The sequence below is a fragment of the Rhinopithecus bieti genome, unplaced genomic scaffold (genome assembly GCF_001698545.2).
Source record: "Rhinopithecus bieti isolate Rb0 unplaced genomic scaffold, ASM169854v2 scaffold_33446, whole genome shotgun sequence".
NCBI lineage: Eukaryota > Metazoa > Chordata > Mammalia > Primates > Cercopithecidae > Rhinopithecus > Rhinopithecus bieti.
In genome coordinates this window covers 269,839-285,488 of record NW_016814242.1, presented here as the reverse complement: position 1 = coordinate 285,488, position 15,650 = coordinate 269,839, and the positions used below count along the sequence as shown (strand labels likewise).

General features: G+C 37.1%; 1 protein-coding gene across 4 annotated transcripts in view; it reads left to right on the top strand.

Moving 5' to 3' along the window:
• LCLAT1 (lysocardiolipin acyltransferase 1) overlaps nucleotides 1–15,650 on the top strand; it is a 233,573-nt gene that overhangs the window by 132,881 nt on the left and 85,042 nt on the right. For all 4 annotated transcript variants that reach the window (XM_017850056.1, XM_017850055.1, XM_017850058.1 and 1 more), the window contains 2 exons: nucleotides 5,693–5,839; nucleotides 11,607–11,723. In XM_017850056.1, coding sequence (XP_017705545.1) covers nucleotides 5,693–5,839; nucleotides 11,607–11,723 — 264 coding nt within the window. The remainder of the gene's footprint in view (nucleotides 1–5,692; nucleotides 5,840–11,606; nucleotides 11,724–15,650) is intronic.

Below are 15,650 nucleotides of genomic sequence, written 5' to 3'. Positions count from 1 at the left end.
TAGGGGGAGCAAAAAACTGCAAGGGAGTATAACAAACAGGAAACATAAAATGAGATATCAGGAAAAGAAAAAAGTTATCCCAATAAATGTGAACAGCATAAACTTTTATCATAAAGAGAAGAAATTCTCAGGACGTAGCCTGAATGATAACAGGGTACTAGACAATCAGGGTGTATGTCTACCATAGAGCAGTGCTATTGAAGTATGATTTGTGTAACAATACCAGTCAGCAAACTGTTAAATTCCACAATAAGATAAGAACAGAAACAGAGTAAGTTAGAGTAAGTATTTAGAAACTTTTCTTTTTGTTGTTGAAACAGAGTTTTGCTCTTGTTGGCCAGGCTGGAGTACAGTGGCCCAATCTCGGCTCACTGCAACCTCCACCTCCTGGGTTCAAGCGATTTCCTGCCTCAGCCTCCTGAATAGCTGGGATTACAGGCATGCCCTACCACGCCCGGCTAATTTTGTATTTTTAGTAGAGACGAGGTTTCTCCATGTTGGTCAGGCTGGTCTCGAACTCCCAACCTCACGTGATCTGCCTGCCTCAGCCTCCCAAAGTGCTGGGATTACAGGCGTGAGCCACCGCGCTAGGCCTAGAATCTCTTATAATAATGTGACATTGTTACCACATCCATGTGTGAGATTATTTTTGTACTAACTCACTGAATTTCACAAAACTCAGTTCATTCAAGTTTGGAAAATTAAAAAGAGAAAACTGGTTTGAGAATTGCTACTAGAGAATACAATGCAGTTATTTATAAAATGAAGTAGTTCCCTATGTATAGACATGGTCAATGAAATAAACACATTGTAGGACAGTGTAGAAGGTATGATCCTGTGTGTGTGTGTGTGTGTGTGTGTGTGTGTGTGTGTGTGTGTGTGTTTACAACCAGTCTTAACTGTAACTAACATGTTTTTAAAGGCACCAATCATATATATAACAAATTTTCAAGGAGTGGAAAAATTCACATCAATTTTTTTTTTGAGATGAAATTTCACTTTTGTCACCCAGGCTGGAGTGCCATGGCACAATCTCGGCTCACTGTAACCTCTGCCTCCCAGGTTCAAGCAATTCTCCTGCCTCAGCCTCCCGAGAAACTGGGATTACAGGCGTGCACCATCACGTCTTGTTAATTTTTATATTTTTAGTAGAAACAGAGTTTTACCATGTTGGCCAGGCTGGTCTCGAACTCCTGACCTCAGGTGATCCACCCGCCTTGGCCTCCCAAAGTGCTGGGATTACAGGCGTGAGCCACCGTGCCCTGCCCACTTCAAATTTTTAATCATGATTACAAATAAGAGATTATGACTGGTAGAGCACGATTGAGGGAAGTAGTGATAAAGGAGTATTTTTATGTTTTAGTCTACTTACATTTGTATTATTTGACTTTTTTTTTTTTTACAGTACATGTATTTCTCTTATAATGCTTTTAAAATGTTTTATTTAAATTAATAATCTCTTGGCCTTTTAAATAATTGCCACTGGTCAATTGAATGTCCATTCAGAAAACAGAGAATTTTTAACCTCTGCTTCACATAATCCACAAAAATTCATTTGAAATGGATCAAGCATAAACTAGTGAAAGTTAAAACAGTAAAGCTAATAGAAGAACACATGAATGAGTTTGGGATAGGCAAAGAGTCCTTAAGCAGGACACAGAAAACACCAAGTACATGGAGAAGATTATATGTTTATATTCTGTATATGTATATGTGTGTGTCTGTGTTTATAGCTGATGGACTTCATATTCCAAAAACTAAGAAAAAGACAGACAAATCAACTAAAAAAAAAAAGGTTTGGAAGAGGTACTTTACAATGAAGAAATCGGAATCACTAATTTGAATATGAAAAGGTGCTCTGTTGGCCAGGCATGGTGGCTCACGCCTGTAATCCCAGCACTTAGGGAGGCCGAGGTGGCTGGATCACCTGAGGCCAGGAGTTGGATCACCTGAGGTCAGGAGTTTGAGACCAGCCTGGCCAACATGGCGAAACCCTGTCTCTACTAAAAATAAAAAAATTAGCCGGGCATGGTGGCGGGTGCCTGTAGTCCCAGCTACTTGGGAGGCTGAGGCAGGAGAATTGCTTGAACCCAGGAGATGGAGGTTGCAGTTAGCCGAGATCACACCACTGCACTCCAGCTTGGGTGACAGAGCGAGACTTCATCTCGAAAATAAAATAAATAAAAAAGGGTGTTCAGCATTATTATACAGGAAATGCGAATCAGAACTACTACACGTGAATTCTAATGGCTAAAATGAGAAGAACTCCTAAGATTAAGTGTTGGGGAAAATATAGATAGAGCAGTTGGAACGATCATACATTTCCGGTGGGAGTGCCAACTGGTATAATCACTTTGAAGAACTGGTGCTATCTACTGAAGCTGAACAGACATAAACCCTATGAGGCAGCAGTTTCACTGCTGGTTATCTACTCAACATAGTTGGGTGCTCATGTTCAACAAAAGACAGGTACAAGATTATCTGTATTAGCTTTATTCCTAATAGACAAGGAATCTTCATAAAAAGTATAAACTGTATATTGGTCTACAGTGGTATATTTATATAATTGACACCAGCAATTATATCAATACTGGCATTGCAAAGAAGAATATACTGCCACACAACAACATAGATGAATCTCACAGACAAAATTATTGAGCATAAGAAGCAAAATACATAAGAATATATACTATGTGATTCTACTTATATGATTTATGGTGTTAGAAGTTGGAGTAGTGGTTTTCTTTTGGGAGGTTAAGTATTGACTGGGAATGGGACACATGGGAGCATCTGAGGATTTTAGAAATGTTCAGTATCTTAATTGGGTGACAGCCAGGCATATATGTATATGTGACAATTTATTAAGCTCTATACCTATATATACTTACTGTCTGCACACTTCACTGTGAGTTACACCTCTATAAAAATGTTTAAAAAACACCAACTCAGTCATTACCCACTCATCTGAAATTCTGTCATTATTATGTACCAAATCCTTAACATATTCAAGGACTTTTATCTAAGTCTTGCATTCTTTTCCATTCACCTATTTTTGCAGGTGTACTTTTGATTTAATCATTGTTGCTTCATAATACACTTGTTTAATGGTTCATGTCTTTCTTGCTTATTATTCTATTGCAAAGTTATCTTGAATATTCTCACCTTTTTATTATTATAGATAATCTGTAACTTTATTTAGTTTTTGGCTTTGTCAAATAGCCAAATTCTCACACACCCTCATGCTATTGAAATTTTCACTGGAGATCATTGGCATCACTGGTTGAGTTCAAAAACATTGTGTAATCTCTCCATCTCTTTCTAGTTAAGTAATTGTTTTCATGTGACTCTTGCAAGGTAATTAGGTTTATTTCTGCACATTTTGGTTTTGCTGTTTTTTACATTTTACAATCCTTGATGCTATATTCTTGGTATTATTATAACTTGTTAATTATAACAATAGTGCCTACCTGTTGAACACTCTGTGCTAAATAATCTTACTTGTTTCTCACATCAATCCCCCTCAGGTAAATAGTGTTGCATTGTGCTCATTTTATATTTGGGTCTGAAGGGTGAACAGCTGGCTTGTGGTGGTTTAACTGCAGAGCTGTACTGCTTACACACACTGCTCTGTGGGCCTAAGTGTCTTCAATGAAGGACAGATGTGTGGGAGCAGGCAGTGTGGGGTCACGTCCAATATTGGTGGATGAGACTGACATTGTAGTGACTAGTAACTGAATGCTTATCAGCAAGACCTATACACTGAAGTGAACTTTTTAATACATGCTTATTTATATATGTAAAATACAGTATTCTAGTTTGGACTTACCCAAACCAAATAAAGTGTGGTGTGTGTGTGTGTGTGTGTGTGTGTATGTATGTGTATTTTTTATTTTGACGTGGAGTCTTGCTCCATTGCCCAACTACGTTGTTATGTGGCTAGAGTGCAATGGTGCGATCTCAGCTCACTGCATCCTCTGCCTCCCAGGTTCAAGCAGTTCTCCCCCCTCAGCCTCCCGAGTAGCTGGGATTCCAGGCAGCCGCCATCATGCCTGGCTAATTTTTGTATTTTTGTAGAGATGGGGTTTCACCATGTTGGCCAGGCTGGTCTTGAACTCCTGACCTCAAGTGATCCATCGCATCGGCCTCTCAAAGTGCTGGGATTACAGGCATGAGCCACCATGCCCGGCTATGTGTGTGTTTAATCACTGGTAAATACATTATTTTTATGTATTCTCAGGGTACTGCTGTATTTACCAAATGATGATAGCTATTGTCTTAGTTGCATTCTTTGCTTGCAAGGAACCACCAGCTGAAATAATGAGAGTTTATTATTCCTCTATTCCTGCATGGCAGGAAGAGAGGTGGATTCTCAGGGATATCCAAGAGGTGGATCTGTAGACTGGCCAGGACTTGTGGCGATTAAAACTGTCTTTTGTTATGAATCATAGTCAGCTTTAGGGGGCTTGGCTCATCTGGAGCTTTTGCCCTTCACTCTTGCATGCTTTTATTTATTCTTTTTGAGATGGAGTTTCGCTCTTGTTGCCCAGGCTAGAGTGCAATGGTGCAATCTCAGCTCACTGCAATCTCTGCCTCCCGGGTTCAAGCGATTCTCCTGCCTCAGCCTCCTGAGTAGCTGGGATTACAGGCACCTGCCACCACGCCTGGCTAATTTTTTGTATTTTTAGTAGAGATAGGGTTTCACCATGTTGGCCAGGCTGGTCTTGAACTCCTGACCTTAGGTGATCCGCCTGCCTCGGCCTCCCAAAGTGCTGGGATTACAGGCATGAGCCACTGCACGTGGCCTCTTGTATGCTATTTTTATCCTGCCTCAGCCCCTCTGCTCTTTGGTCTGTCCATTTGACTGTGTGCTACCAACTTGTCTGGTTTCTCTGTGGTCCTAGGTGAAATTTCTGAGGGGGAACATTTGGTTGGCCTAGGTATTTACTGTGTTTGCCCAAGCTCTTCATGCTTTGTGGGCTATTGGACAGACTATTGGATTGGCTGCCTCAGTTAGGTATCTACCGTAGTAATTCTGGTCATTGTGGCCAGGGGGAGATGGCTGGTCATCTAAACATGGCACATCTAGGACTCCCTCTTCAAAGAGCAAGGGTGATTTGCCCTAGAGAAAAGGAATGTAGTCACAGTGTACACTCTGATTAGTGTGTTTAGTACCATTACACAATTTCCCTTTTCAATGCAATAGAAAGTGGCTAACATTGAAAATAGCAGTTGGATTTAGAGACTTGAGTAGTATCAGAAGGGAAAGAGAATGCTTATACACTTGACAATAGTCTTTTGCTTATTGCTCTGTAAGCTGTCAACACATATTCTTTTATCTCCTGTAGGTATCTTGGTTAAAATATCTGTTTAGCTAGGATTGTTAAAATTTTGGATAAGTTAGTGATAAATACTAAGGAAAAATTCTTTCCTTAATATTTTAATAGCTAGTTTTCGCTTGAAAAGATAATTTTGAGAATTTTGCAAACCTCATGATTACCAAATCTCTTTTAGGATCTTCTCATATATATGTATGTTAGTTATTTAAGCCAAGATCAGTGCTGAATTTATGGTATATCATGAAGCATTTATGATAATAATTTATAGTAAAACCAGAAAACTGAAATATTGTAGTCAATAATATGTGGATATTGGCAATAAAATTATAGGTAAATACTTGTTAAATTGATTCTAGGTTGGGCCATGCAGGCTGCTGCCTATATCTTCATTCATAGGAAATGGAAGGATGACAAGAGCCATTTTGAAGACATGATTGATTACTTTTGTGATATTCACGAACCACTTCAACTCCTCATATTCCCAGAAGGGACTGATCTCACAGGTAAGGTAGCCTGGGTTTGGCACAGTTAGAAATCATGTAGTCTAAACTTCTCATTTCTCAGAAGAAGTAACTGAACACCAATAAGAATAAGGGCTCTTCCAGGTGTGGTGGTCCATGCCTGGAACCCTAGCTACTCAGGAGGCTGAGACTGGAAGATGGATTGAGTCCAGGAGTTTGAGCCCAGCCTGAGCTACATAGCGAGACTTCATCTCAAAACAAAACAAATCAAAACAAAAAAATTAATGGCTCATCCCTAAGGTCACTCGGTTAATCAATAGCATGTTAGGACTCAGAACTCTTGGTTTCTAGCCCATTTAATTTATAGTAGGCAACTCCAAGAGGTCATATTATTCATACTTGCCATCTTTGAACTTTATATTTTAAGCCTCAGAATATATTTTAAAATATCAGGCTTTTATCCTTATGTAAGCATAGTTTTAAAATCATGTTTTAGATAATGTTTATCCTCCTCTACCTGGGTTTTTTTTTTCCCCCTACCTGTTGTTTATATTCTTTTATCCTCTTCTAAGGTATTTATCCATTAAACCCTTCCTACTCCTCAGCTTCTTCCTCATAAGAAAAAGATCTGATAGTAACTAATTTCAGTTATTGTTGATTTACATTAACAGGTTACCCGTCTCCTGATATTTAAGCCCTATCCTTGCTACAAGCAGGAATAGCTTTGCCCTTCTTCAAGAAAACTCAGCCATCATTGAGTTGTAGCGAGGACACAGGAAGACATGTTTATAACTTTTCTGCCTTCCTAAATATTAAACTTCTTTTTTTTCTTCTTCTTCTTTGAGCCTGTCACCTGGGCTGGAGTGCAGTGGCATGATCATGGTTCACTGCAGCCTTGAACTCCTGGGCTCAAGCCTATAGTATTTGGGCCTACACCAGATACTACCACCACACCTGGCTACCAGATTTTAAACCGTATAGGCTAGGAATTGCCAATGGATTTCAAGAAAGTCTTACAAAAACTATAAACAAAATACTCAACAGTCTGTCATCCTTACTAAATCAATAGTTTTCACACTTTTTAAACCATGGATTATTTTTGCAGATGAAGCCTTCTATTAAGGATGTTAGATGATAAGACAGATAAAAGCAGAACTGCTCTGGTTGATACTGGGAGGAGTGGCGGTGGGGGCATAGCTTAGACAGAAAGTACTTCTGTAGAATCTTTGGACTCAAAAGACCAAAATTTACTTTTAATAGTCCTGATAACTTCAGAAAAAATACAGCAGAATTTGAGAAGGATTCAGTGGATCTTACAGCTCTGCTGTATAAGGGAAGACAGGCTGAAGCAGGAGAGAACTGAAGTCGAAAATCTCAAGTAGTATGGAGAGGTAGAACATGAACTGAACTTCCAAATTTTTGGTAATAGACTAAGAAGGGCAATCCTTAGAATTTAAGAGAGGAGAACAGGTAAATGAATGTACTGTTCACACTGTGGACATAATAATTTATGGAACTCATTACAAAAGAGAGTTCAAGATGAAAAATAGACATTACATACATATTTAAGCAAGTGAATAGGTGACTGAGCCGTAATAGATTGTTAAGGGAAATTAAGGTATTTTAGGATTTACTGGAGGTAGCAATTAAGAGATCTTTGACACATCTATTGCAGATGGAACTGAGCTAAATGAACGGTGACACTTTTTATATACTAGTCAGATCTCTAAAACATATGCCAACTGTGTAGTATATATTTGAATTTTTATAGTTGCGATTCTAAAAGTGGTTGTATCACAGAGGATAATACTGAGGATAATAATGGCTGCTTGTTGAAGCTTGAAAATATATTCTTGTAAGTTGTAAGTTGATTTCCAGAACTAAATTATCATTAGGAAATTATAAGGGATAGGCGGCCATATTTAAATTTTATAATATTTAGAATGTATAATACCTAAATTTCGATATTGAAATACCAGCTTTATTTGAGTATAGAAAGCCATTTACTGAAATGATGGATTTATATTTGTGAATGCAAAAATGTACACCAAAGAATGCCAACTTTGAAAGTTATTTGGTAAACAAAAACTAATGAAAGAAAGGTCATATGTTACTGCTACATTAATGTTAATATGTTCATACATTAGACCTTCAGAGTCATAAAATGTATATGTAAAACTTTTTTCATTCTATATTTGTTCTCAGGTTTCTTTTTATAGGTGATGAACTCTACATATAGTGACATAATTTTGGAGTCCAGAGTGCTCACCATTACATGATGTAGTCGCATATGTATTTTAAATGCAAATGATATTTACCTTTAAAGCTAGACTTTGCCAAGGAGAAAAAACAGACTGATCCTGAAGCTTTTAAATATTTTTTTAACAGTATAATACAGATAATTTTATTGAGCTGGTTAAAAAAAGATCATTTTTAAAAATAGGCTAACAAAATATCTCCAGTTTGGAAAAGTATCTGTTAATTAAAAGGTGTTTAGTTACTACCATACTAACCTTAAACTGGGTTTTTCAGCCCAGTGAGACTGTTTTATAATTTAAGTTCTCAATCTAGCTGGCATGTCTATTTAAATTAGTGCATTTAAATCTAACTTTACATATATTCTATCTTCATATTTTATTGTTGGTTATAACTTTTTAATGGAAGCAATATATGTTAATTAGGGAAAATTTGGAAACATAGAAGTGTGCACAAAACTTGCTATAATCCCACTGCCCATAAGTGAACACTATTTTAATGTTGGTCCATTTCTTTTGAATCATTTGGTCACATGCAGACATATGTGCACCCATCCATATTTATTCTTTATTCTTGGGTTAGGGAGTTCTATATTGTATTGGCATATTAGTTAGGGTTCGCTAGAGAAGGAGAACCAGTAGGATGTATATATATAGAAAGAGGTTGAGATTTATTTTAAGGAATTGGCTCTTACAGTTGTGGAAGCTTGGTAAGTCCATGATCTATAGGGTAGGGTGGCAGAGTGGAGATCCCAGGAAGCAGTTGAAATTCAAGGCCAAAGGCAGTCTAGAGGCAGAATTCTTTCTTCCTTGTTGAGGAGAGGAGGGCACCTCTGTCTTTTTCTGTTAAGGCCTTCATTCACCTGATTTGATGGGGCCCACTCCCATTGTGGAGGGTCATCTGCTATACTCAGTCTACTAATTTAAATATTAGTCTCTTCTAAAAAACACCTTCCCAGAAACATCTAGAATAATACTTGACGAGCGACCTGAGTATCATGGCTTATTCAAGTTGACATATAAAATTAGTCATCACAATTAGTATTTGATGATTTTGAGTTCCATTTCCCTGATTTGGAAAGATTCTAACAATTATATTATTGCATATAACTTAACACCTACTATATACATACAACTTATTCTTTTTAATTCATATATGAGTACCTGGATCTTTATCCCTACTATCATGAAATTTACGTTCTATGAGGAAAGACAGGTGATAAACTAATAAGTTAATAAAAATATGTCAATCCTAAGTGCTATGCGGAAAAATAAGGCAGGATAAGGAGATAGAGAGTCATAGAGGGAGTGTAGGGTGCTGTTTTATTCAAGATGGTTAGGGAAAGCCTCTCTATTAAGTTTCTATTTAGGTAGGGACTAAATGAACAAAGCAGAAAACCATGCAGCTGTATGGGTGAAAGGCATTCTGGGTGAAGGGAGGAACAGCAACTGCACAGATCCTGAGGTGGGAACATGCCCAGCTGGTTTGAGAACAGCTGCTAGTAGTCCCATGGGTGGAAGGAGTGCAGGAGTGGGATAGTTACAGGGAGAAACGTGACAAGACAGGCTGTGGTCAGAAAGTGGGATGCTAGTGTACTTATTAGCAATAACGGAGTCTGGGGATGGGTAGATGAACTAGGGGGTAGATGGAAAACTCTGCATCTCTAATCTCTCTGTATTTCTGATCATTTTTACCTTCCCACATTGTGACTATTTGTTTTAGAGCTGTTTATACTTGTACTCACATTCTAAAACAGTTCAGTTTTGCTTTCAGAATCCCCAGAGTTTTATAAACTGAAAGACCAAACTAAAGGGTAGTTACTACTCATCTTTGTGGTGTCTCTGGGATTCCGAATCCCATTTAAGGTCCTGTCAGCTGTCTATAATATAAATATTGTTTTGTAGCCCCATGCCCAGGATATCCTCAAATGAATATGAGAGGAACTTACTACTCTTCATGTGTAGGGGCTTTACTTTTGACTTGCCTGGCTCAATTCCTCTATCATGAAATGATGTAACACCTTCTATAGGAGTGTTCTTTGAATATTTCAGTGTTATGGAAGGCATCTATGGTTTTTGGAGACTTTGAGGATTCAGTAATCTTAAATTCACTCCTAGTAAAGTTGTGTCAGTATAGGTATTTTTCTTGTAACTGGGAATAATAGTTTATAAATTTCAGAATGTAGCTGAGGATTGCGGGTTCTAATATCTGCTGTCATCAGAAAGTATTTCATGATCTCTCCCAGCAGTTGAGGCCAAATTTCTGAACACTTTACTTTTTCCAAATGTATTTGCTGAATAATGGGTTTGGTTCTTCTTGGAACTTGTAAAGTTACCTCATGGAATGGAAAAAGAAGGTTTTGCCAACAACTGGAACATATACTTGACTCCGTAACTATATTCAGCCAAACCATGTTCAGATGTTTGTACATGATGTGCTAATCATGTGCCCATTCCGTTATGCAGTGGTTTGGGTTAGTAATATTAGCATACTCTGTGCCTGAGCAAGGCAGATATTTCAGTTTACATGGAAGGCTTAAATTATTGGGTTTTAAAGAATGTTGATCCGATATATTTGATTGCTAGTTATTTCTTCTGGATGTCTAGGTCATTATATTTTGTTAGTGTCTTAGTTTTGTTTTATTTTATATTTTATATTTTAATATTTCAATTTTCTTATATAGGGATTGTTTGACAAAAATTTTAGTTTATTAGCATTTTAATTTTCATAGAATATTGACTTTTATGAAATCTTTTAAAGAAATTAAAATATTTGAATATGACTTTCAGAAAATGTATAAAATCTGTTTATGCCTTTGTTATAATTTTTTTTAATTCTAGTAAGTATAACCGAGCATCTCAGCTTTGAAATGCATTTTAACACTTTTTTTCTTTAGTCTTAGAATATAGCCTCGAAATGTACTTTGAAACTCTGTTTTCCTTCTTTTTCCACTAGACACTTCCTTGCACCATGTATGCTTATCTACTGTATGCTTACTTAGAAATTCCAGAGGCTGATTTTGAAACAAACCAGGCATGGAGGCCCTGTGGAATCCTCCCACTTAGGGGGAGTTGTGAACAATTAGTCCACTACCACCAGGCTGAAGTCAAATAATGCCAAGTGGACCTCTGGATGGCCAGTTACCCGAGATAGCCATCAGAACAAGACACACAGACCCTGTGCCATCCACACATCTCCCATAGCAAGTTTCCTTTTAAAAACACTATGATAAATTTTAAAACTTAAGATGGGACTTTAGAACACTAGTTCCCTATCTTCTCAGTTTGCTGGCTCTCTGTTTAAAACCTTCTTTCACTCCCACCAAACTTGGCCTTTCGAGCAGCAAATAGCCAAACCTGGGTCTGGTTACATAAGTAGGTCTGGGATCTTGATAACGGATCATCTGTAATGTTTGTATCTTCTCATTTGACTCAGTATTCAGTCATTATAGAATAACTAACTGCTATTTTTATCAAAAAATTCTGTACTTCTTTCCTTACCTCATTTATTTTCCTTTAGTTTATGATTTATAATGGTCCCTTGTTTTGTTTAGAAAACAGCAAGGCTCGAAGTAATGTGTTTGCTGAAAAGAATGGACTTCAGAAATATGAATATGTTTTACATCCAAGAACCACAGGCTTTACTTTCGTGGTAGACCGTCTAAGAGAAGGTAAGCACCCATTTCAAAATGTACTTTTTAATGAAAGTGGCCAAAATTGCTAAGCTTTATATATAGCCCTTTAGAGTTTATAAAAGATTTTTTAATACTTTATCTCAAGAAATGAGGTACTGTATTTTTATTCCAAGTTGACCTATGTACTAAAATGTTTTGCCGTGTATTCTTGAGAGATATAAAAGAGATCTCTGTAAAAAATTCTTTCCCCTTTTTTGGAACAGACATAACTCTATGTTACATACTTTTATATATATACACACACATATAGCATATGTGTATATGTGCATATGTGTGTGTGTGTGTGTGTGTGTGTGTGTATGTATGTATGTATATATAGAGTTAGGCTATAATTCCATTTTAGGATATTTCTCCAAGTGGCAAAAGTGTCTTTTTTTTTTTTTTGGAGATGGAGTCTCGCTCTGTCGCCCAGACTGTAGTGCAGTGGTGCTATCTTGGCTCACTGCAAGCTCCGCCTCCCAGGTTCATGCCATTCCCCTGCCTCAGCCTCCCGAGTAGCTGGGACTACAGGTGCCCGCCATCACGCCCAGCTAATTTTTTGTATTTTTGGTAGAGACAGGGTTTCACCATGTTAACCAGGATGGTGTCAATCTCCTGACCTTGTGATTCACCAGCCTTGGCCTCCCAAAGTGCTGGGATTACAGGCATGAGCCACTGTGCCCGGCCAAAAGTGTCTTAAGAGTATCTTATCACTTAATCCATTCCACTAGTACTCATGAAAAGCAAAAAAAAAAAAAAAAAAAAAGAGGGAGAGAAAAATCTTATCACTTAAACTAACCATATGTTCGGCTCTTAGGGTTTGAGAATATATCATTCTCTTACTATTTTAAGCTATAGAGAAATATAACAATCTGAAAAATAATTTTACTTTAATTATTTCACTCAGTCCACCAAGTAACTGGTTGGTAGGAAGGGAAGTGCCACTACCTTTACTATTTTATAGTAAGTAGAACTGGCATCCAGTGTGGTAAGTACATTTTCACAGGTTACTTGAGTCAGGGATAGAACCTCCTTCTTCTGCTTCCTTATTTGTGACTCATATCACACTTCTTTCAAACTACGTCTATTCGGGGGCATATATGAGCAGAAAGTGATTCTGTTGATGATGTCACACCCATTTAAATGCTTAAGTTTTGATGTAAATGAAAACCAATTGTACTTTTTAATTATAGTTCTGCATATTTGCAAGTTTATATATTTATACACATTTGTACATACAAATAACACATATATGAAGTAACTATTTGGAAACATACTGAAGTGTTAATTTTATAACAATTCAAAGACCACAGTCAGCTAACAGAAGAACTGTGTTTGCACATTTCTGCTCTTCACTCTGATTTCCAGTAAGCATATTCTGTAATGGTGATCTCTATGACAAATTACCACCTTCATCTGGTAACTGATACATTTTCATAAAACTGCTGTGCATAACATGAAAAGTCTTGAACCATTATGTAAGAAAAGGTACGAAGTTCTTCTTTCCCTAAATGGCATCACTATTTTTCTTTTAGGATTTAATATGCTTTAAGATAAAAAGTATAACCTGCCAAGATGAAGCATATTTATAACCAAGCACCCATGATTTAAAGAAAGGTTCACAATCAATTCAAAATCACATGCTATGGTAAACCAAAAATGTTATCCATATTAGTTTGGTTTGCTTTTGAAGTTCTGTGATTACAACTAATATGACATGGACTTGTGGGCTTGACATTCCTATTGGATGTGATTAGTGAGTGCCCATCTACCCATAGAAGTTCATGGAGAATACAATTCTTCATGCCTGTGGAGTAGGGTGGAGAGGCATGAAGACATTCAAGTAGTGATGCCTTTTTTTTTTTTTTTTAATTTGATACCATTTACTGTGGCATGTAACTTAGACTCACCCTTCTCATTCGACAATGTTTTTCTATTTTACAGTATTTAATGATTTCTTTAAAGGTGTTTCTGACATCATAGAACAATCTATAGAGCTCTATTTTGAAATCTGGAAAATATTTTAGTAGCAAACTGATTTATAACTTTGGTGAATGTGTATTAGTCCTCACTCCAAGCGCTAGTCAGCAACTACAATATGTAATTTTTCCTTCCAGTTGTGGCAGCTGGTCTCCCCAACATTCCTCCTATATCAGTAAAAAGAAACATAGATGATTCCATTTGTTTCAGTTAGAAAACAACAGTTAGATGATTTTATTTGTTAGAAACATAGAATGGGACTTGTATACTATAATAATAAAAATAAAAAATATGACGAGAATAACTATAATAGTATAGCAGCTAACATTAACTGAGCATTTACTAGGTACCTAGCATTATGCTGTGTGTTTTATATGCCCATGATCAATTCGTCTTCACAACAACTGTACATGGTAGTTACCATTATAAATATTTATCTCATTGTGCAAAACTGAAGCAGAAATGAGGTAAAGAACCTCATCAAAATTATTGGAATACAGTTTGTCTAACTCAGCTCATGTTCTTTCTACTGTAACTAGTTGCTGCTTGTATTTATAGTATGATTTTAGTTAACAAAATCTCCAGATCATTAAGCACCTTTCTAACACTAGTGAGCTGGAATATTTTCTTTAAGAAAGAGTTTAATAGGAAAGAATTTAAAAAGAAGCTAAATGGCCAGAACACGGAGAGATGGTAGTCACCAGGCGGGTGGTTGTGATGCTGCCTGAGATAACGGGGGAGCAGAGCAGGCAGAGGCTAAGGAGGCATCAGGTGGGGAGTTGAGGGCAACTCTCATTTCTTGGGGGTTTAAGTGAATAAAAGAGAAGAAGTTTCATTAGTGATCGGAGGTGAGGAGGATCTTAGAGGTCATCTAGTCCAGAGTTCCCTTTTTGAATGGGAATCTAAGACTCAGAAAGGGGCCCAGCCTGGCTTTCTGATCTTTAAGCTCATTAAAACTTGAGATCATCATACAGATTTATTTGAGTTTTAGGTTTGAAATACTTGTTTTTGAATTCAAAGAAAGCAGTTTATATTTCAATCCATACTTAGCTCATATGCTTAAATTCTAAATATAAAGGAATGAAGGATGTAATCTTTCCACTATTACTCTAGGGGAATACAGGGTTAACCACAAAATAAAAATTAAATTCCCACTAGGTAATTTGGATCAGCACAGCTGAACCAAATTCTTCAGTTTGTATTCAGGGAGAGAGAATTGCTGACTTAACATGCAGATTACATAATTAGTGTCTAATAGTCCTGTTTGTGGGACTCTTGATGTTTGTCTACAATAGTTCTCATGTGCTCTGAGAAAGTTGATGGCTACCTAGGAAATAAAAGCAGTATACCAATCATAGACAGCGTAGTCTTCAGTAGCATTGTTAGACTATTTTAATTTCTTAGATTTTTGCTTAGTGCTTAGAGCTAACAATCCAATCTGTCTGTGGCCTACAGTGGAGGACTAAAGGTGACCAACAGAAACACCTCTCTGTGGCGCACATTGCATTTATAATAGTCAGCAAGCCTCTCCCAGGGTGGCATTTCAATTACTCTTTTGAACAGCCAGCATGTTTTAGGAGGCAAGGAAGAAAGACAAATTATTGAAATATTGGGTGCATTATATATCATGCACTCTGACCTTTTCATACAGCCTTTTATTGCTGGAAACCATGAAATTGGATAAGACCTTTCCGTTATGTGAAATAAGATGTGGTTGTACAGTAGACTTTTGACATTTGCTAGAATATTTTCTGAGACAATTTCCATTTCCTCAGTTTTAGAAATATTTTTGTGGATTAGTAGCTTTTGAGACCATTTTACAAGGAACATGATAGAGTGCAACAAAACCTAAATGAAATTTGTACACTGATCAGTGGATAAGCACCCAGATCACCTAAGTGGCCTGGTGACCTGCACGTCATGAAGCAGAAATTCTTCAGATTT